The 24,473-nt window shown below is 32.1% G+C and overlaps 2 protein-coding genes across 2 annotated transcripts; both read left to right on the top strand.

Moving 5' to 3' along the window:
* Window positions 1-8,560: 8,560 nt before the first annotated feature.
* Window positions 8,561-17,695, top strand: LOC123657322 (proline-rich receptor-like protein kinase PERK12). The gene is made up of 3 exons (XM_045592893.1): window positions 8,561-8,697; window positions 16,344-16,538; window positions 16,975-17,695. The coding sequence occupies exons 1-3, from the start codon at window positions 8,668-8,670 to the stop codon at window positions 17,566-17,568; spliced, it is 819 nt and encodes a 272-aa protein (XP_045448849.1). The 5' UTR covers window positions 8,561-8,667; the 3' UTR covers window positions 17,569-17,695.
* Window positions 17,696-19,763: 2,068 nt separating this feature from the next.
* LOC123653995 lies at window positions 19,764-23,931 on the top strand. Its single transcript, XM_045589960.1, has 2 exons — window positions 19,764-19,820; window positions 19,998-23,931. Exons 1-2 carry the CDS (start codon window positions 19,764-19,766, stop codon window positions 23,778-23,780), a joined length of 3,840 nt encoding a protein of 1,279 aa, XP_045445916.1. The 3' UTR covers window positions 23,781-23,931.
* The last annotated feature ends 542 nt before the right edge of the window (window positions 23,932-24,473 follow it).

The following is a 24,473-nucleotide window of genomic DNA, read 5'->3' on the forward strand; positions in this document are numbered from 1 at the left end:
CAAAGTATAAAGTAAAATGTGATGAGATAATAATTAAGTCTCGTTAATTCCAGCGCACGTTCCAAGATTTATTTCATTTTACATCAGTCTCCTTCCTTTATATAGCATTTATCATCTATGAAAAAGCCTATAGTATTGTTTTTTTTTTCTTTTTTAAAGCATATCGCGAATGCTATCGATACTATATTATCATAAAGATTTTACTTTCAATTGCGTTTCAAAGCGTTAAAAATTATGATAAAGATTAGGTCAAGGTTTCCCAACAACCGCTCTGGTTTAGTGGTGCGAGTAGTCACCTAAAGCACCGACGGTTTGTGGGTTCGATTCCCACCCAGGATGGATATTTGTATTTGTACTTATATGTCTCTCTGGTTTGGATGTCTGTCCGTGTAGTACTTCCCATCGTGCCTCAGAGAGCTTGTTAAGCCGTCGGTCCCGGTTGTTATCATAAATACCTGATAACGATCGTTACTCACATTAGGAACATATCCGCCAACCCGCAGTGAAGCAGCTTGGTGGATTAAGCTCCAATCCTTCTCCTACATGGAGAAAGAGGCCTGTGCCCAACAGTGGGATGTTGTGGGCTGAATGCAAACAGGGTTTCCCAACCTTTCAATTACAGTTGAGTCCACTGAGTTACAGAAAATATTCACATGAAACCTTAAATTTGTCAAAAAAAAAAAAACATTATTTTATCGTTTAACCGCATTATTTTACCGCTTTTCTATGTGTTGTCCTATGTATGTATATGTATGTATGTCCCAAAGGTTGTCAGGAAGAAATCGCTCTTTTAGCGTTAAGACCGCCTTTGTACATCTTCCTCTAATTATACTACTTTTGTTTGTACCTTTTAATGGTTTGCAATAAAGAATATTATTATATTATAATTATTATTATTATTTAACCATTTCTACGTCACATAAAATAGTTTTAATAGTATAATTTTGTGATATTTTTATCAAAATACTTTTTTTTAATTAAATAATAGTAACGTGATACTTGAACTATATAATTAAACCAAAAAGAACGTGAAGATAACTTACTTATAAGACAAGACATTTAAGGAATATAAGTAGCCTTCAAATGTTCCTATGCATTCTACTAGATAGACACTAAGAGATTAGTTCTATGAAATTACAATCTAAACTATCTACAAGACCTATACGGATTTAATTTCACGGGCTTAATATTACGATGCGCACCTTGTTAGACATATGGTGGACGAGATTGCTACATTACAATAGCAGTGTATAGTATGCTCCTAGTTTATGAACATACGTATATACTTTACTTTTACCTTATGTGTATACATTACGTTCAAAAGGTTTAATATGAAAATTGTTCTCGTGTAGTAGTTAATGTAATCGCCTTAAACGCCTTTCGTCGTGGATTCGATTCCCTCTCGGGTCAGATATTTGAACTTGTGCAAGCTTGTTTCTGTAATGGATGCTATCTTTCTGTGTTTCCATATCGTATCTCAAAGAACACATAAAGCTGTCGGTTCCGTTTGTTATCATAGACACCTTATAGCAAACGCAACATAGGCCTCTCCAAGTTTGCGCCAAAAATGGCATGAACTTGTGTGTTTTGCCTATAGGTACCACGCTGGGCAGGTGGGTTGGTAACCGCAGGGCAGGCTTTGTCGCACCGGAGATGCTGCTATCTGTCTTCGCCTGTGTATTTGAAAGCCAGCAGTTGAATGGTTATCCCGCCATCGGTCGGCTTATTTAGTTCCAAGGTGGTAGTGGAACTGTGTTATCCCGTAGTCGCCTCTTACGACAACCACGGGAAAAAAGGGGGTGGCTATATTCTTTACTACCGTAACTACGCAGAAAACAGCAACAAAATTTTTTATTTTATTATTATTTATCGATTTATATGGTGTTATAGACAATAACGTTTGTTACAAACATTAAAACACTAAACTAAACCGCTAATTCTATTTGATATATGCATTGATCGTATAAATGTATATCAAGCTACATCGAGAATCTCTTGACCGACTTTTGTTTAATCTTAGTTGCTGATAGCCTATTGTACAAAGCGCTCATTGGACTAAAACATCGAGAAATAACTAAACAAGCCGAAATGCTATTCATGTAGCTAATAAAGAACACGTGATGATTTGAAATTCGATTATTTCAAAAAACAATTTTAAAATTTTTGTTTGATTTTAATTTAGTTATATAAATATTAATAAAATTTTATTGATTTAAGCAGTATAATAATTCATTGGCACAAAAATCCCCACAAAGACATATCCCCACACAGTGACTAAATATCTAAATGCCTTCCGAGATGAATCTTGGAACAAAACAAAAAAGCGAATAATGCCACTGAGAGGAGCTCAACGATGCTTGCCTTACGAACGTCGAAGTTCTCTGTCATTAGATAATCTTTTACTAAACTACAATGGATCTGCGTTTATAAGTGTTATATTTTTGAAAGGTTTTTATTAAACTACAGAACATTATGATTAACAAAATAGCGTTTGTAAGTTTTTTGTTAAAAGCTTTTTTATAATCTGCATGAAATGCTTCAGGTAATTAGTTTCTACGATGAAAGCTCCAAGTGGCTTGACTTATTTATACATTAACAACAGTTGGCGACCTATTTCAAATTCAATAACTCAAAACCTCAACATCTTACACACATAAACCTTCCTCTTCGTCTATTCATCTACGGTTAATTATCATCTATTTATACAACGGTTTTGAGAATATCGTGAAGACCCAGACAGACAGACTGACGCGGAGAGGTCTTTAATGTTAGACTGACTGGGACGGAAAAAGTAAAATTAATACATTTTACTAATGTAAGGTAAAATTATGTTTTTAGCATTTTGTCAACCTCATTAAATTGTCGATCAAAGGAAAACTAGAACCCCGAGTTACAAAAAGACAAGACGACCAACAGATGGATATGGCAAAACTGTAAGCGTGTGTTAACTACAGAACCCTAAATACGATATACACTTGGATATTCATATTTAAATAAACTTCGATAGCCTGCTTAAACAAATAAAAAGACATACCGAAAATTGAAATTTATATTCATACAAAAAATCTATCTGCATGTCTAAAGTACACATAAAGGCTTGTATATGATTTATTTTATAAAGCGTTGTGGCATTTAAAAAGTGTTCAGTAAATTTCCTTATATAAATAACCCTTTTTAAAACCACCGTAGGAAATTTGAATCTTAATAAAATAATCTGCATATTATGAAGCATTTCAAGTGAAACAATGACGTTAAGATAACTCACAATGGAATAACTCTATATAAGGTAATATAAAGCTCACAAGAGTCACAAGCTGACATTATGCTATGCTTCCGTCAGTCTGAGTAATTCAGTATTTAATTGAATACGCAGAAAATATATAAAATGTCTTTAATTTTTTTTAACCAACAATATAATTGGCGTCACTATAGGTACAATTGGCGTCACTATTGCTTTATAGCGGTCTCTCCTAAACGACCATAGAACAGATAATTTGCTAATAGAAAGATAGTATATAGTATATAGTAGTTGGTTAGAGTTCGAAGAAAATACAAATATAATTTTAGTACTTACATAATTTAGCGCACATACAGCTTACGTAAGTAATATTTTGATGATACATGATTTGCTTCATAGTTATATTAATAAGCTATGCTGCTTTGGTTGTCATTAATTTTACGTTAAAAACCATGTCTTCACACGTCATTTAATTTTAGATAAAAACTGGCTTCAACAATTATCCTTCACATTATCTGCTTGTTTTGCGCTGTGAGGCCCTGAAACTGAGGTGATAGTTATTTAATCTGTGTCTTCTCTTTGTCAATGATGTTTAATTTCTTGAATATCTAAAATCTTGAATTTCATAACATAACTAGGCATTACATGTATAAAGTAGAGAGCTTGTACATTATAATCGGATCAGCCTGTACCAACCCACTGCTGGGCATAGTCTCTTCCTCTTCTCAATGTAGAAGAAGTATTGGAGCTTAATCCACCACGCTACTCGACTGCGGTTTGGTGAATATGTTCCTTACTATAAGTAACGATGGCTATCAAGTATTTATGATAACAACCGGACCGACGGCATAACGTGCTCGACAAGACACGAGGAGACTTACAAATACAGACATTCAATCCAGAAAGAACAATTTATACAAATACAAATATCCATCCCGAGAAGGAATCGAACCTGCAAACCGTCGATGTTTTAGGCTACTAACCACACCACTAATCCAAAGATTTTTATGAGAGCGTTATTTATAATAAATTAAAAACAAAAATTATTTTATTAAAAATATAGACTGTTTTGGCATCTAATAAAATGACTAAGGTGTAGGTACGACTTTCAGGTAACATATTAGTACATATAGGTACATATAACAAGAAATTGTGGTCTTGTCTGGGCACAGTTGACTTAGTTATAAAAAATAAACCAGTTTTAACGAGGAAACAATTAAACGCCTTATTTGTAAAACAGGTTATATTTATTCAAGATTGACTGTTATTTATCATATAAATCGAGATAGTAAGTTAATCGTTATATATAACTAAAGCGTAAGGAATAATAACTTACCCGTTAAACTTACGTCTTATTTATTTCCTTTTTTTTCGTATTCATGGATTATCTAATATATAAAATTCTCGTGTCGCGGTGTTTGTAGATAAACTCTTCCGAATCGGCTTAACCGATTCTCATGAAATTTTGTGTGCATATCGGGTAGGTCTGAGAATCGAACAACATCTGTTTTTCAATCCCCTAAGTTATAAGGGGGGGGGGGGGGATTGAGAAGCTTAATAAAATATATGACAAAACAACGTTTGCGGGGTCAGCTAGTATTGTTATACAATTTGTGGCGAATTTCGTGTTTTAAAATAGGTGCTGACAATACACAGAGTCCTCTATTCGAAAGTACTAAAATGCAATTGTAAGTTGGTAACTAACATTTGAAACGTATTTTATCGAACTACCTAGTTTCAGTATCCACAAATAGATGGCGCTAGTTACTATAAACTTAGTTTTCATAGACACCTTGATACCTGTAACATTACTGATTTATTACCAGGGTGGATTCGGCGTTGTAGGCACGGTGGTTATGCCCACAGCCTTTTTACAACAATGGACAACTAAATAAAAGGTTAGCTGAATCATATTTTCCTTTGACTCATCTATTTCATGAAATTATGGGCACCTTAAAAAAAAGTAAGTAGTATTTAATCGAAACTGAATTGGTCGAAATCAGGTCTGACTTCCCCTAATGATTATTACCACATTTAAATCTAGAGTCCTGATGAGCGGAAAAAAGGAAATACGTCAAATTCCTCTGACTAGCACTACTGTGACCAGAAGCTTTTTTGAGAGCTTAATCGGCGTCTGTTTGTAGCGTATATAAATTACTGACGTGTTTATCAGAGAGAGAGAAAAAAGGCCCTTGAGCTTATTTAACCTTAAAAAACATAACTTTAATAACTTTTGCATTCACAGATTGCGAGTATCTGTTATGACAGAATTATCTGACAGATAAAGTGGAACTCGTTGGTAAAAAATATATATATATATATATTTAATAAACTTTATTTCTTTGTTAGTTAAGATAAAAATCCAATTTTAAGCCTGTAAGGTTCTTTAAGCTTTGTCGAATAACTTAATATTAATAAGTTCAAATTTGGAGAGTGGCAAATCTAAAACTGTATGGCATTAACCTTCAAATTTAAGTACTTATGATTTTAGTATTGATAATAAAAATTAAGACTTCACGCATAATTTCATTAAGGTATTTCAATAAAACAAATATCATAATTACATAAGCGTTATGCGCAATTATCATTCCCATTAAGGTGAAATCCTGTCAGGTGTGCGGAAACAAACAAAATAATGCTTTATACTTCCGAATACCCACTTTCTTTTGGCCCTATTGACCTTTATAGCAACACTGGTTTGGGGAGCCAGGTAGGTCCTAAGTCCCAGCCATGAAAAAGGGAGCTTTTTAAGATAAATTAAAAATTGAGGTACGTCCTAAGGGTTTATCCGAACGAGATTGTACTTTGGCTTAAGGCGAAGTTAAGAAAATTTGCCCAGACCGTGGCAGTCGCACAGCCTGTATAGCAGATTTATCATTAAGTGGCGATCTCACATAAGGTTACTGATGCAGCTGCCAGTGCTGTGACCAGTACGCCAATCCGTTGTTTAGTAATAAAGAAAACACTTCAAAATACTAATACTAAGAAAAAACTTTGCCATTCTTAAATAATTAATTAATAAACGTTTATGTCTCAATTTATACACCTACACTGACACAATACCATCTCCTCTGCCCCTACGTTGCCTGGAAGAGATCGCTTTTTAGCGATAAGGCCGCCCTTTGTGCCTGATGATACTCTGTTTAAGTCCATAATATGTATTATTTCTGTTTTGGTGTACAATAAAGTGTATTGTTGTGTTATAATTTTTATAATATTATGTAAAACTTATTTTCCTTCTTTATAAATTTATTTTAAAAGCACGTAAGTATTGTAGTAGTGACGATGCTTTGGCGCAACGGTCACAGCACTGGTTTGTGGCTGGAATATATTATAAACACAAAATCTGAATTAATATTTCTAGCTATATTTTTTGAACTTAAAGACTATACTTACTGAAGTGCTTCAGATAAAACTTTAATTGAAAGCACTAATATCAAGGTCGATTTGACGAATTAAAATTAATAAATTTGCGTCAGTGCTTGAGGAAAAGTTTTAAACCATATAGTTACTATCGGGCTATGACTTAAAAAATTGGAGCAGTCACTTAAATATCAAACACATTGTTAACCTCACGCGAGTGATATCACTAGAAGAATCTAGTATTACGATACAGATGACTGATATAAATAAAAATAATAAAATTGCCAGAAAACGACTTCTTTTTATAATTAATAGCTAGTCAGTAATTATAAAATTAAAATAGACGTGTATGCACAAAAGTACTGGAAAAACTACACATTTTTATTTATTTTACATTTATTAAAAATAAAAAATTTGAATTTTTTTTTCATTTTACCACATTAATATATTCTTTAATTTTATCTCTATTTTATAAAGCTAGGTCTAGTACTTTTGAAGATATTGAAGATTTTCGAACCGACCCTTTTTTGCGGTCCAGTTTATCTTTATTTATAAATATTACTTCTGTTCGTGTGTTTGTCACTGAATTCCTCCTAAACGGCTAGATAGATTTGGTTGAAATTTCGTGTATATATTTCAATGGGTACATGAATGGTTTGGAAACACAGTTGGACCCGGTATGTGGCGCTGCTGCCGGTATGTTAGCCACCAAATTTGGTAGCTACTAATGCTATTTCGGGCAGGATAACGTCTGCCGGGTCCGCTAGTATATTGTAAATAGGTAAAAGTATATACACTTTATTTATACAAAATATTATACATATTTACAATTCACAACTTAAGAACTAAATATTTACAGATAGTTTTGGTATAAATCATGTCCGCGTGGAATTGTGCCAAGAATGCTGGCAGCATTTCCCCGTTGAATCGCTATGTCGATTCTCTGGGCAAAAAATGCACCAGCCTTCTTGTCACCAGTGGAGGCAATAAGGCGAGGTGTTATCTCATTTAAAAAATTTTTAGCACTGCTACTCCAAGGTCCAAGTGTTTCGACTGCAAACGGCACAAAGATGTAATTTGGAATTAGTGACGAATATTTGTGCCGTTTAGTCGTTTCAGCTTTTTCCGCTGCGGCTCCCGCTTTTAAGGCTGTTTCCCTGACATGAGACGGAGCAAGTGTGTCAACGCAGGTTGCGTCCCACAAAAGCGCCCGTCCCCTATATTGTAAATAAAATCAGTTCAATGCTACCCTAAAAAGAGGCATTATCTTACCTACAAAAGTAGTTCCTAAAAAGGAAGAGTCGACTGTGCGTGTAAACTTATTTATAACTTATTATACCATATTTAGTTAAAACTGTTTGTGTCCTTGAAATCCTCAATTCTGATTATCCGTCTAAATAAGAAGTAACGTCTAAAAAGCTTATCAATTAAGTGGGGCAAAGCATGAAGTTGCATTCGCCCACAAGGACACTAGAACAGAAATAAAATCTCAAGAAGGGACGACATTCATGTTCCGCGAACAGTAAGAATTTATAAAATTAAGCTCCTCATGAATTCACATAAAAAGTAAAAGTTACTTTAAATTTAAAATAAAATTAAAACTGTTACCAACGAATGAAGAAAAATGTATGTAAAAGTTTTTTTTTTTCAATTTCTTGTATGAGAACTATCGTTATGTTGTTTTAACTATCACTTAGACAAATTAATTATTGACAGTAAGTATTGATTACCAAATTAATAACAATACTCTAATGTACAATCACATATGTCTCAACTATCTTGGAAAAAATAATTTTCTTTACTTATACAACCCCTTAGTGTAGGTACACTATATTTTAAAATACTATTTACCAACAATATATGTAATGATTATAGTGTAAAAAATAAAAAGCAAACAATAAAAATTGCGGGAATCGGTAACGGAAACCAATTCTTCGAACACAAAGGAAACATTCGAACAATCGCTTCCAGCCACCGTCAGTTCATTGATGGCGAGCGCGCTGCGCAGGCGCAAGTCGTAACCACCACGTCGCCACTCCACTACCACTCGCCGAAGTGCGCGCAACATGGCGGTCCAACAGTTTGCCGTACTGCCTGTGAGTATACAACCAGATTTGTTCAGTGATACATTAATACGCTAATTTGCTTTTTAGGCTTCAATGACCTTTCCGATTGTGACTGAACTTGAACGTCTTGTATAATCCAGACGACTTTTGTCTCATTTATTTATGTTTTTATGGATAACGTGTTGTTACATAAATCGTATAACACAGTTAATAGATTAGTGTCATTTGCTCAAAGCTAGCCAGCGAATCTATGACCACTTAAGAATGGTAAATGTTATCCAACATGTTAATTGCATAACAAATCATATCTATACACAATCAATATCTTTTGTATATGTCAATGAAGATTAACATATACAAAAGGATTTATATAAATAAAGCAACATTAATTTAAATTAAAAAAGAAATTGTTACTGTTTCATTATTATAACTAAATGAAAAACCTTACTTTAAATGTGTTAATAATAATAAAAAAAAAATCTTAGTAGCTTAAAAAAATATGTTAATTAAAATTTTGTCCTTTTTAACCGACTTCAAAAAAGGAGGAGGTTGCTCAATTCTATTTTATTTTTATGTATGTTCGAGGATAACTTCGTTGTTTATGAACCGATTTGACCTTTTTTGTTAGAAAGGAGAAGTAAGTAGTACCATGATAAGGAAACCAAGATCTAATGATGGGATCCCAGAGAAATCGAGATCCCAGAGAAATCCGCATAACTTTTTACTGGGTGTACCGGTGAGGATTTTTAATTTAATCGAAAGCCAGTGTTTATCATGTGGTCACATTTAAATTTCATCGAGATCTAATTACAACTTTTGGAGTAATCTTTGATAATGCGTATATACTTGACTATTTTTTCATCTACCTACGTTGTATTACTTGTCGATGTAGTTGAAGTCGTTTTTTTTGTTTGCCAGCAAACACAATTATTGCCTCCGTGTCCTTATTGTGTCCGTCGTCCGTCGTAGTTAGCCTGCATACCTATAGAATAATTTCTTTAACAGTATTACAGTGTACAGAAGGCAAATTTTAACCAATTAAATCATTAACTATAAAGATTTTAAAACTTTTGTATGTATATAACAAACTCGTTACATTGACGTCTTATGTTATGTAACAAAAATTAATGGATACATATTGATCATATTTAATACACATGTAAAAACTCTTTCGATAAAAATAACAGATATTAATATACATAGATTTGTCAGCTAATTTTACATTTTAACTTAATCACATACAATCTAAGATAGAGAATAATTAACAAATACTACATTAGAAATAAAACCTTATTATTTTTCAATTTATTTATTACTAGCAACTCGACCTGGCTTCGCACGGGTGCAGTGTTGATACTAAACACTATCTTTAACAAAAGATTCGTCAGTAATCTCTAAAATTATCAATATTTTTCTACCATATTATGCATGTATAATATATATATAAACCTTCCTCTTGAGTCACTCTATTAAAAAAACCGCATCAAAATCCGTTGCGTAGTTTTAAAGATCTAAGCATACAGACAGCGCGAAGGTACTTTTTTTATACTATGTAGTGATATCCCGTAACCTCTTAAGTATACACAAATTTGTGGTTCCTAATATTAATGTCTAGAATAAAAGTAGACTATAAAGTAAATGACGTTAAACTGTTTTAAAACAAATTATAATTATTTAGTAGTCAATTGCTAATATTTGAAAGTCTTTGATGTTATAGAATTATACTCGTATAAATAAGAAATATGTGTGGGTAACGTACGAGTAGGACTTATATTTAAATATTGTATTATTAGTAGTAGTTGGTACATCATTTAATAATTTAATAACTATTTTTATGACAAACTGTTGTGATTTTTATCAGTTTTTTTAAAGATCTATAGCTATATCTATAGCGGTTGCTACTTCACATGAACTCTAATTAACTAAGTAGATAATAACTATTTATTTTGTAACGTAACGACTAAAAATCGCTTTTGAAGCATACTTGAATACATTTTTCATATTGGTTTTTTGTTGCATTACTCTCAGTAATCGACAATCAATTAATAATCGATACACGCAATAGATATATTTTATAAAACATATTTATTACATACTTTTTTACACCGAACAAGAATGAGCCCTAACCTGCTATTTGAATCATATTCCAGTAATCGATCATATAGCTGTTTATGCTAACATACTATTTATAGCATACTACATTTGATTATTTAAATGTTATAGTAAATATAAACACACCGAACCTATCCAAAGCAAACCATTTAATATTAGGGATATGGATATTTTTTAGTTAAATATTTGATATTGAATAATAGAATACAGGGCTCGTTGGACGCAAATACTACAAATTCTGCGAAACACAAACATATATATGCTTATAAATGTTACGTAGCAAGTTATTTCATTTTCTTCTATTGTTTAAGTTGTCACGCCTAAAGTCACAAATTAACTTTTCCTAATTATTTGTTTTAATAACAGAAGTATATAATTCGATCTTTAAATTATTTTCTTAAGGAAGTAATAAAACGTCACAGTTCATATAATATAGTACAGTCTACAAATATAATTAAATAATATTATTATACTTATTGTAACATCAACACAAATAAGCACATAGTAGGCTATATTTCATAAGCTTGAAAAAAAATTATCCTAAAGAACATTGACAAACCCCTTCATGTATCTGTTGTTATGTAGAGTAATTTCATCATATGGACAAAGGCCAGTGCTGGGTCATCGAACCTCGTGTCTCTATTCAGAATGCACAATGATGCACATATAGTACCTTACAAACATTGCGACATTACACTGTGCACTTTAACAAACCACATTTTGCATTGTGTTTTTCCCATTATTAATTATTTTTAAATTAATCTCAATGGAAGAGTGCGTCTCAATGGAGAAGACAGAGACAGAATTACATAACTAACTTATTTATACTTAATTTTATCATTTAGGATAACATATTATATTTAATAATATAGTATAGGTATTTACGGAAAAGCTCAAAATAGAAAAAAGATGACGGAAAGGTTAATACGAATAATTCGTACATTAATGACTATGCACTCGTATAGCGATATTTGACTGTTGATTCGTCCAAAAAAGTAAAACGAATAAATACTGCTTACTCTTTTAAGCTTCGCAGTCGATTTCTAATTTAATTTTGTTAAATAAAATAACCTACAGCCTTCAATGTTCTCTGTTATAGTATAATAATGTGTGCTTTATATCTTTTGACCTCAATGACTGCTCGCGTTCCATTTCTTAGACCTTGTCGTAGGCGTGTCCACGCGGCCACAACGCTAGACAAATGTTGTGGCATTGTGAGCACGCGCCGATTTCCGGATCGAAACCGGACTATAATATCCGCCAACTTCAAGACATTTAACTTTGTTTTTGTGGATACAAAGCATCTGACTGTGAACTCAGAAAGTAAGTTTTCGTGTAAAAATAAATTTTATACACATCTTCGTATAAACTTAAATAGTTTTAGGTAGAGAAAGCAATAAAATATGTCTAGTGATATTATCGTACATTAAATGCAACTTGAAGTAGGTGCAACATTCTTAAGTATTGTTGCCTTTTGTACTTAACTCCTGTTTTTATTTTTGTATTTTTGCTCACTTTTGGTGTACAATAAAGAGTTTTTATTATTATTATTATTATTATGTTTCAGTTGATACTGCAGCTAACAGGAAAAATACCAAAAGAATGTAAATTTTGCTGCCATTACTAAGAAAAATATGTCATTTAATTACTTTAGATTATAGACAGCTAAACATATTGTGTACATATTACATAAAGATTTGGAATTCCAACCAAAATGTAACTTCGAATATTTTATATTATAAGACACCGTCGAACTCATGTGCCATTCTACGACCTAGTACTTAATACTTATTTCGCAACCGTAGGTACACAGGTGTCTTTTATAACGCATAAATCCTACACCCTGAAACAGAGTATTGTCGAATAGCGTTAATATTTAATGTCTATATGTATAAAAATTTTGCTCTGTGCTGTTGAGCAAACTGTTGCGTTAGAATTCGGCAATGACCCGAACCTGCTCCGACGGCCACTCGTATTAAACATCAGAACTTTTATTATTCAAATCATATTCTCAGAGATTTGCAATCTTTTGTTCATGTTTATCATTAATGTTTACTTAAAAATAGACTATATTTCCATGGTACAGTAGCTGGTATCAATAATAGACTTGCAAGCTACAGATATATCTAACACGATATGTTTTAAGCCCACAGTCTTCAAATTAAATTATTTTTAGAAAGACCGAACAAACTAGTCCAGGGCCAAAAAAGGGCTGCCGAGTTAGTGATAACATAAAAAAACAATTGCTGTTACTAAAAGTAGAGTTATGTTAAATTCGAAGTTATATTATGTAATATTAGGTATTTCGATTATTAGATAATTATAAAGTCTAAGCAACAAAACTTCTTAAATTTAAAGAAATAGTATTCAGATAAATTTTACATGTTATAAGAAACTGTACTAGACGATATTAAAATGTAGCTGCCTTACTGATTTACGAAGATACACTACGAATACTTTTACTATAATCGAGAAAGTTTGTATCATTCTGATTTTATTCTGAAATGTATAAAAATGTAAGTATGTTATAAGTATTGAGTAAACAAACTCTGGACTTGAAAACTTTTGTGTGCAGACCGAAATTGATTCGCAAACATTATTATTGTTCAATTACAGTAGTATTATATTTTTTCCGCAGCATATTAATTTTATATGTCCAGTGATAGCATATTTCTAATAAATCTATAACGGAAATAAATGGGTGACAGCTCAGCCTTCCTATTGGATTCTTTTTTTTACAAGTGATATAGATCCACGGGCTTATGAACCCATGTCCTTTTTTATTCTAAAAACATGCAATTTTTATTTTTTATTTTTTTATTTCAAGGTAGGCGTTACATCCTCCTATTCCTATTGGATTGGATCCTATTGGATTCAGCCGCAATCGTGTTAAAACCTTTTATTAATTTTCGAACCTAAATAAATTTTATTCTGCTTTAACAATTTTTATTAGCTAGCAATATCCGTGCGAATAATTTGCACTAAATAATTTTAATAATTAATTAATTTACAAAAACAAAAGCAATAATATTTTTTTAGTTGTGGATGCCGGTAGAGCAAGCTATAAAATGATATATAATTTATGTGGAGTAATTGTGAGGTTTTTTTATAAAAAGAGAGGCAAACATCTTAACCTTAACGTATTAATTATATATGATTTTGATCAATTAATTGATTCAACCTGTAATGTAATACTGTTGGACATAAACTAATCCTCTACGCTGATCTAATGGTTGACGAATCTATTAAAAAAATAAATAAAAAGTTAAATTTAAATTGTTTTAAAAATCTTTTTTTTTAATATAGTATGTATTCAAGACCTTAAATTCTTATGCTCGCGCTTTGCTTGCACTTCAAACACGTGAAACCATTTAAACTAATAACTACTATAACAAATAAATAGGATAGTGTTGTTTAAATGCATAAGGTATATACTGTGGGAGTTTAGATTTTTTTCTTTGTGAGATATACTATGTCGCTATCAAGTGTGACATAACACTAGACACGTCGGTACGTATTGTCTTCAAATATTTTTTTTACTTATCGTTTTTAAGCATTCATATTTTAATACTAAGAAATAAAATTAAAACTAACTTTGAATGAATATTATTCAAATTATGTCACACAAAGAGATACCATGAATTAATTTTATTCTTTAACTGTTATTATTGTTTTATTATTAATATTAAAGATATTTAATAAAAAAAATAGTTTGAACTATGTCTGCTTATTCTGCTATAAAATATTTATTTTATTTTATTTATTTTATACTTTATTGTACACCACAAATATATTACAAAAAAAGCATAAAGATAGTTACAGACAGTGAAGTACAATGGGCGGACTTATGGCTAATTAGCCATTTCTTCCAGACAACCCATACATAGAAAGGAAACTTATTATCTAAATTGGGTAGGTGGTATAGATGCATAAACTTACATACAAATGTCTACATTCAAATACTTAAAATAAGAAATAATCGTGTTAAGTTATCTTCCAACTTTTTAATCATAAAAACCATGAATAAGTTATTATAAAAGTAAGGGAAATCCTATTGCTTGTATTTTAATTATTTTTGTTGGCAGTAATTTTCCAAAGCCTGTCATTGTCCAATTAGTAACGCTTTGTGTTTAAATTAAATTAGTTCGGGTTTGTACTTTAAAGCTATGATATTTTCTAAACGTAATATTAAGAAGAACTTTCTTGGCATATTTCATTATAACGAAATTTAATTAAGTAATTGAAAAAGTAAAAGTAAAAAAAAACTTATTTTTTTTTAAAGCGCTAATAAGAAATAAAGTAAATTTTTCCATTAAAACTTTTACTATCGATATAATTATAACGTCATTACACAATTAATATGATATAAAAGCTTGTCGCCTACGAGTTTTAAGTATCTTTATTTCTTTATTTTCCAACTTCAATATTAAAATCTTAATCAACGCTTCAGCTTGTAATATCCCAGTGCTGGGCTCTTTCCTGATGTAGGAGGAGGATCAGAGCTTAATCCAACACGCTACTCCAATGCAGGTTGGCGGATAATCTTAATCAAATTTAGCTGAGAGAGGGGTATAACAATATAGAGACGAGATATTTCACGCATAAACAGCTCTTAGAACATATGTATATAGTATAGTATAGTAGTAGACCATATGTAATAAAATATAGTTTATTCTGTAATTTGTACTCAACATAAAAAGATAATCACTTAATTGACCACTCTCCATCGTACAATATATATAATATAACGATATATATAAAATACAGTTTATTGTTAATAATTGTGTTTGCCCGCAAACGAAAAAACCGACTTCAATTACATCGACAAGTAATACAACGTAGGTAGACGAAAAAAATTAACAAAGGTACGAGTCGCTACTACGATTTTCGAGGGTTCCCCTCGATTTCTCTGGGATTCCATTATCAGATCCCGTTTTCCTTGTTTATGGTACCACCCTTGGGATATCTCCTTTCCAACAAAAAAAGAATTATCAAAATCGGTTCATAAACGACGAATTTATTCCCGAAAATACTTAAAAAATATATATACGGTCGAATTGAGTAGCCTGCTGCTTTTTTGAAGTCGGTTAAAAAACGTTTTATAATGCTGAAAAAACGGTCCCAGTGCATGTTACGAAACTGTCCTCTGGCGAACAATCTCAACAATCACAAGCTCAAATCTCTATACGAAAAATATTACATAAAAAATATAATAAAATCAATTTCGCGAAACTAAAAATGTAAAAACTGAAACAGAAATAAAAAGCGATTAATTAAAAAGGTATTTCTTATGTCATAATAACAAATTAAAATAAAATTTATATAGGCCTCTTTAAGTAATGGATACCGTACTTATTATATTGCAATTTTCAAGGCAAACGCTAATTGCTCTCATTACAATTGACACTTAGTATAGGTATACCTACCTACCTACAAACTGGTTTCCTTAAGTAAAAGGAAACTGACGATCATTTATTCTTATAAATTGTAGTTTTTTTGAAGTAACATCTACATAAAAGTTACGAAGTGTTTAAAACTCTCAGTAAATTTTCTTGATTTTCCAGATGCTATTCGCAACCCTCGTCGTGATATTTGCTGAGCCAACGCCTGGGAGGATTCCAAAGGTGTACAATGCTCTTATTACATCAAACCAGAACTTGGAGCCAAGCAAAGCCTTTCCTTTGTACCAACCTGTGCTGCACAATACTTTCCCGTTCCCACTGCAACCTGTCGTCTATGGAGATCTACCATTAGGAAATGTTAGTATCTTTAATGTGTCCACAGCAATTGCTTCTATTAGTACAAAATTTTAGTTCTAATTGAATCTATAACATTAACAATCACTTTTCACTATTTGAAGAATTTTGTTCCTTACATCAATATTAATAAAATAAATATTTAATTAAATCGAAAATAAAATTATGCAAAGACACTTAAGAGTAACTTGAAGCAACATTTACCTTTAATTTATTTTAAACAATATTTACTACATTGTCGTATCGGAATAACATTCAGACATTTTAACAACAAATATTATCAATTATTATCTCTTTACAATAACTACGGTTTGAATGCGGTATCTTTTACGCAATAAAATTCTTCAGACTTAAATAAATTACAGAAAAGTTGAGCATACATACACAAAATTTGTTCAACAAATCAAATAATAAAAAAATAAACATTCAACATTTTCAGGGTCTACTTCCCATTGCCACATTTTCACCTAAGGACACCAAGACCAAATCTGAAGTAACACCAGCATCTACACCTGAACCTGCAGCAGGAACAGAAGCTTCCGAAACGGCGAAACCTTCTGAAACGGTGGAATCAAGTAGCCCCATGGCAGAAGACGATAAAGTCACACCAGCCCCACCATTAGCACCGAAAACACAATCTCCCATCCCCTTGAATGAATTTGGCTTACCACCTCAAGTCCTTCCCGTCGGACGTTTTAACCCAGCATATCAATTTACTCAACTACCTGCATTCCCATATACATACCCTGGTCTCAGATTCTATGATCCTTACGATCCCTTCGGTTTTCGTACGTATGCTAACTGGCCTCTATATCAGCCATTGACTAATTTTTTAGGACCAGCTCTTTCTATACCTATGGTTAAACCTGAAGCTCCTGCGGCTGCATCCGCAAATAGCGACCAATCTTCAGCAACGCCTCCGCCAGAACCCAGTGATCTTAACGTCCTTAACTATTCGGCTAAGGATCCCGCTATACCTAACGTTCCACCACCACCGCTGCCGCAAGGAGGACTTAAACCTGACACCGAATAAACATAAAATATATTCGTATAATTAATAACTCTTTTTTATTTTCTTTAAGAAAATATTGTACATAAGTTTATTGAATGCTCATTTCGTCAAAGTTAAGATTAACTCTATAATAATATATGTAAAACTAGGGCGTTGTACTTATTTCGTAGTAAAAAGTTCCTTAACACTAACTTTTACTTACTTCGAAAATTTCTATTTACATATCCTCTATATAATATTTAAATTTGTTTGTTTATAATGTTTATAAATAATACATTAAATATTATATTTAACGATATTATTGAAAAAAAGCCATGTACAAAATATTGTAATAAATTTTAATAAACTAAATATAAAAATTATAAATAGTTAAGTAGTATTTTTAAACTAGCTGTGCCTGTGACTTCGTCCGCATGGAATTTAACAAAAAGTTCTTGTTCAATTCGCAGAGTTATAGGATAAATAAATTTTGTAAATTAAAAGTAGCCTAAGTTACTCCCTGTTACACCAGCTATCAGCCAGTGGAAATTCCGTCAAAATCGGTCCAGGTGTTTCAGAGATTAGCCGGAACAAACAGACAGACAGACAGACATACAAAAATGGTAAAAAATGTTAGTTTGTTATATGTACCGTGTATACATCCATATGCATTTAGTAAAAAGCGGTTATTTTAATATTACAAACAGACACTCCAATTTTATTTATTTATATAGATTTTACCTAATATTGTCACTAAACTAATATCACTAAAACTTCACAATAACGCAGCTATCAGAATCGTGTATTTCGTGATATATTTGTACCTCTATATTGCTAAAAGCTCTGATCAATTCTCATACCCAGATAAGCACTAATCCTCCTTGTTTACCTACATATATATAAACGCACTTTATTAGGATGGTGTTGAATCAATGAATATAGGTTTAGAGATATCGTATCGAAAGTGTTTTCCTGTGTGGGATGGTGACACTAATGCTAATAAACTGATTACAGTTGTCACGCTATAGACAGGGTGGTTTCCACTTTACTATGTTATATTTTTCTATTTCTGTAATTAATATCACTTGTAATGGTCTATTAGAGTGTATCCTAACATGAGACGGCACGGTATTGGCCATACAGGTGTTTGCCGTGGTCTCGGTGTTTGTACAGTTCTTGTGGGTCTCCCCACCGTGCCTTAGAGAGCACGTTAAGCCGTCGGTCCCGGTTGTTATCATGTACACCTGATAGCGATCGTTACTCATAGATCGTTACTCATAATATCCGCCAAACCGCATTGGAGTAGCATGGTGGATTAAGCTCTGATCCTTCTCCTACATGGGGAAAGACGCCTATGACCAACAGTGATTACAGGCTAAAGCGATGGGTTTATTGTGCAGTCGAAACGGGTTTTCTTCAAGACCTTCCTGTGGGACATATACTTTAAAAAAGGATAATATTCATTAGTCGAACTAGGCCTCTAGTAGTAGCTATGGTCAAAACATAAGTTTATTTTTGTGATTTTAACATGGGCACTATCAGGTATACATGTAACTGATCGCAAAACGGCAAGGAGGCTATATTCAACGAGGGACGACAAAGCGTAAACTACTACAAAATGTATGGACATTTTATAATACTTAATCTCACTGTCCAAAATCTATGTATATAAAAATTAATGTTTGTCTGTATGTCCTTTATAGAATCGTAAACTGTGCATTTGATCATGTCATGATCTTCAGCAAAGTGTTTTGCATGAACCCAAAAAAGGTTTCTGAGTTGATAGGACGACAAAAAAAGTAGCAACGCGCGCAGGGTACAGCTAGTCTTATATATAAAATTCTCGTCACAATGTTAGTTACAAGACTCCTCTGAAACGGGTGGACCCATTTTTATGAAGTTTTGTGTGCCGATCGGGTAGGTCTGAGAATCGACCAACATATATTTTTCATACCCCTAATTTAAAAGGGGGTTTTAAGGGGGGTTAATAACATATATGGCAAAAACACGTTTGCGAGATCAGCTAGTATCATATAAAATCTTAAATATTTTTGTCACAAACTCTAATATAGTAAGACATCATGTATATTGTGCACGTAGATATTTGGTATATGACTGAAAGCCCGGCATTACAGCTCAGATTGTTTTTAACAGAATTGAATACTGTAGTTTTATCGTATTTCAATAGATTACGGATTATGATTTTATTTCATGAAGATTATTTGTGATACTACGAAATGTCAAGTGCAATTTTTAGTTTTAGTTTATGGCTATTATTTCATTTCGGACTACAGGTAAAATATCAATTTTTAACGTATTATTTTATTTTTTATAAAGAAATAAACACAACAATATATTCTGGAAAGAACGGTTGATATTGTATACTTTTTACAAACAGTTATAAATTATTTATTAACAAATTGTTATATTGCATATTGTTATAAAAAAATAACATATTTCATATATTTTAGGACTGTCCAGAGCAGACTACAAATGCAGGAATGAAGGTCAAATGGGAACAAACGGCTCCAGCAAATAATGTCATATCTAATCCCGTTTGCTATGCTAACGATCGTTTAATAACAAGAGATTGTGTCGGTTCGGTATGGAAGCCTTCTGCAAAAGAGTTGAGTCCATGTATGCAGGTTATTAAATATTACAACCTTTCTGCATGTCCACCGGGTTTTGAAAAAATATCAAAAAACAATAATGAATACTGTTACCAAATCCAAAAATCGTCACCATGGGACTATCCCTGTTTTAAAAGTGGTGGTGCTTCTGTTATTACAGACTTAAGCGATGAGGATTTGACATCACTATTGGATTCTTTAGTTTTTAAAAACATATCACGATATTTTTGGTTACCGGCGAAACGAGCAAAATTAATTAGTCCGGTTCAGTGGTACATCCCTGGACCGAAATGGGGACATCCAGTTGAAAGTAGCAATAATTTGACGATTCGAAATTTCTTATTAAAAAATTGTTTACTTCTCGACATAAAACAAAGAGTTTTGATGACAGAATCATGTACAGAAAATCATTACAATCTTTGCTTTTATATTAATGACGTACATTATCCCGCAAAATGCCCAAAGAATTATCATTCTTTTAGATATTTGCCTGATGAGGGAGTGTGTCTTGGAATAGAATATTCTTCCACAAATTTAACTTTTGACGGATTTATTGAAAACAAAATATGTAAAACACCTATGGGTGGTCATGATATTAACGACTTAGCGAGATATATTTTTAAAAAAATAGCGAACATAAATAATTTACCCAATGATATGTGGTGCTGGTTTGCTTCAACCAATTGGGACTTTGGAAACGACTCCGACAGAAATATATTAAGTTGGATATTACCTAAAATATATATATCAATGAATAATATTGGCGCCTTAAGTTTCTTTACTCCTACTCCACCTACACATCTGCCTTGTATGGCATGCCAAACTGAAGTAATCTATGAAAAAACAGAATTAATGTTTGAATATGACGATATAAAAAAAATAATGTATCTTACTATATACTTTCCTTCTGGTCTTTGGAAATATGATCAAAATGATCGTGGTATTCAATGTTTTTCAGATGCAAAAGGATTTGTCAAAGTTATCGACATTAATGACATACCTTTTATTGAAATTGAGTCATACAGTAATTTGTTGAACGACACATTAAACATTGACAAGGTGGTATATGCAATAAATCTTATTACAGACAGAGCAGCTCAGTATTGGTGTGAAGGCCACACAAAGGATTTCTCATTGATTAGAACTGATAAAATCGTTGTGAATCCCCAAGGTGATGAAGTTCACGTTTTTTCTCTTGTTATAAAGATTTTTATCAATCATGTTGAAATTCAAGTTGATCTTGAAACTGTTAAAGATAATTTATGTGAAAATATAACAAATATTTTTGGAGCTAATAAAGTCCTTTTAATGGAATATCTTGAATATAATCATGAATATCTAATGATTGCGATGCATATGGATATTACAATTAACGATGTGTATGATAGTAAATCACTCAATATTGAAAATACATTTAATGATATAAAAAAGATTGCAGATACTGAACTGCTGAAACATAATTATATTTTGGTTAATGTTTCAAGTTCAATGTACTGTTTACCTACGACATCTGAAGATAATTCACATACACTCAATTGGGAATTAACACCCATTGGGCGTATAACAGCACCGAAACAGTTTTGTTTACAAGAAAATGGATTGCCAGTAAGAAGACGTTGCGCTGGTTCATACCTTTTAGGAAGTTTTTGGGATAAAGTAGAAGGTACCTGTAACAAAAATTACCAACCATCTAACACAACAACCTTTTTATATAATTTTGTTAAAGGACAAGTTCCTGCAAATGACACTTCAAGTTTTCTTACTGATGGTCTAAGTTTTGTTTTAGGTAATGTTAATATTATCATTCCTGCTGATATATATTATTTATCAATGTCTTTACAGCATGTACTCCATATTGCACAAGAAAATGAATCATCAGTAGATATGGGAAACTTTCAAAATATTGCATGGATTATGGACAGACTTATGATACTCAATAGTAATTACTTGAGATTAGCTCAAACGCTTAACTCTACTAATGTTATATTAGATTCCGTAAATAATATTATTGAAATGCTTACCCTCAAAAGTTCATGTATGGCCGAAAGACTTACAACATCTAGAAAAAACAGAGACAATATCATAAGTGAATATGAGCTTGCCGTTGAACCGCAATTTATTCTACAAATTTCTTTTCCATGGTTGAATAACATAAGTGGGGTGGCAGTAATTAATAATGCTAAAAATGACGAATTTACAGAAATGACAATCAAACCTTTGTTTAAAAACACAACTTTAAATGAAGTATTAGCGTATGAAAACTTAGAAATTGCTACTTGGCTACCAGATGACCTTCTCAATACTTTAAAAGTAAATAAAAATGAAAGTGATAATGAAACAGATACTAATTACGAAAGTGTACACATAATAATAAGCATTTTTCATAACGATGCAATATTTCAAGAAATAGACAGTGATAGATACAAGGTAAACAGTCGTATAGTAGGAGTTTCAATACCAGGCTTTGTATCGAATTTGGAAAAACCAATGCCTTTGGTGTATAAAGATTTAATACCGGCCGTTGAAGGAGCAGTTTGTGGATATTGGGATTTTCAAAGTAACAGCGCTAATAAAGTCCCAGGCTATTGGTCAAATAGGGGGTGTTATTTGAGAAAATGGGTGGATTATATAAATTATTGTGAATGTTATCACCTAACGAATTTTGGACAACTCCTAGATCTTAAGCGAGGCCAAAACAATAGTGACCCCATGGAAATTAAAAAACATGATAAGCCACTTAACATTATTTCGCTAGTCGGCAGCTTTTTGTCCTTGCTTGGTATAATGGGCATTTGGGTAACAGCGTCAGTTTTCTATGCCTGGCGGAAAAAAGCAGGCACAAAAGTTTTATTACATCTTTCGGCATCCATTGCATTACCTCTTTTATTCATGATTGTATTTAATTTAGATAATACCATTTTTGAAGTAAAGGACGGAATAAATATGCTTACTGATTATTCAAAAGCCGTGTGTATCTCCTTAGGAGCTTTATTACATTATTCAGTTTTAGCGAGCTTTATGTGGATGTTAATTACTGCAGTCTTACAATTTATTAGATATGTGCGAGTTTTAGGCGTGTATCGTCCTTCTAGGTTTATGGTTAAATTTACTCTGATAGGATGGGGTATACCGTTAATACCAGTAATAGTTGTTCTTATACTAGATACGGAAAACTACGTCCCGTTATTGGTAGCAGCTAGAGAATATAAATATTCTATATGTTATCCCAGTGGTTTTTATTTAATTGTAAGTGTCATCGTGCCAATTTGCATAATCTTGTTAATAAATATTACTCTATTTATTTTGGTTATTTACGCTATTTCTAAAGGACCTGACGGTAAAATGAGAAGAGCTGATCTTGACCTTATTGGAGCCCAATTACGATTATCAATATTTTTATTCTTTTTACTGGGCCTTACTTGGGTTTTTGGTATTATATCGTTTTCAAATAACATTATTTGGTCTTATCTTTTTTGCCTGACGTCAACAATGCAAGGTTTTGTCCTATTTATATACTTTGTAGTGTGTGACACTCAAACACGTAATTTATGGGTAACATTAATGAAACCTCAGTTTCGTCCTAATTCATCACGAGAAAGTATTACAAGTATAAGCAGTAGTTAAATTATAAATATATATGTAGTTTAAATTTATATTAACCTTATAAATTTAAAACAAAGTCATTTTTTACGATTTCACGTGATACTTATACTATAATCTATAATATAAAAATGAGTCGCTGAATGTGTTGCTAAGCGTAAAACTCGAGAACGGTTGGACCAATTTCGCTAATTCTTTTTTTAAAATATTCCTTGAAGTACGAGGATGGTTTTTACGGAGAGCAAAATTTTAAACATTTTTTTTAAATTTCCTGAAAAAGTCTAAAAACAACACTTTTCTATACTCCCATACAAAAGATTTGTGATAATACTTAAAAGTCAATTTGAACTTTAATACCATACGATAAAGTTTGTGTTAGGCGATACGAAGTTCGCCGGGTCAGCTAGTCTATAATATAAAAATGAGTCGCTGAATGTGTTGCTAAGCGCAAAACTCGAGAACGGTTGGACCGATTTCGCTAATTCTTTTTTTAAAATATTCCTTGAAGTACGAGGATGGTTCTTACGGAGAGAAATATTCTAAAAAAAAAATTTAAAATTTCCTGAAAAAGTCTAAAAACAACACTTCTATACTCCCATACAAAAGATTTGTGATAATACTTAAAAGTCAATTTGAACTTTAATACCATACGATAAAGTTTGTTTTAGGCGATATGAAGTTCGCCGGGTCAGCTAGTAAATATATAATAATGGTTTT

The sequence above is a fragment of the Melitaea cinxia genome, chromosome 1 (genome assembly GCF_905220565.1).
Source record: "Melitaea cinxia chromosome 1, ilMelCinx1.1, whole genome shotgun sequence".
Taxonomy (NCBI): Eukaryota; Metazoa; Arthropoda; class Insecta; order Lepidoptera; family Nymphalidae; genus Melitaea; species Melitaea cinxia.

Coding starts and splice junctions, on each gene's coding strand:
- LOC123653995 (XM_045589960.1), top strand. CDS start 19,764: ATGTCAAGTGCAATTTTTAGTTTTAGTTTATGGCTATTATTTCATTTC. Junction 19,821..19,997: donor TATTTCATTTCGGACTACAG/GTAAAATATCAA, acceptor CATATATTTTAG/GACTGTCCAGAGCAGACTAC.
- LOC123657322 (XM_045592893.1), top strand. CDS start 8,668: ATGGCGGTCCAACAGTTTGCCGTACTGCCT. Junction 8,698..16,343: donor AACAGTTTGCCGTACTGCCT/GTGAGTATACAA, acceptor TTGATTTTCCAG/ATGCTATTCGCAACCCTCGT. Junction 16,539..16,974: donor GAGATCTACCATTAGGAAAT/GTTAGTATCTTT, acceptor CAACATTTTCAG/GGTCTACTTCCCATTGCCAC.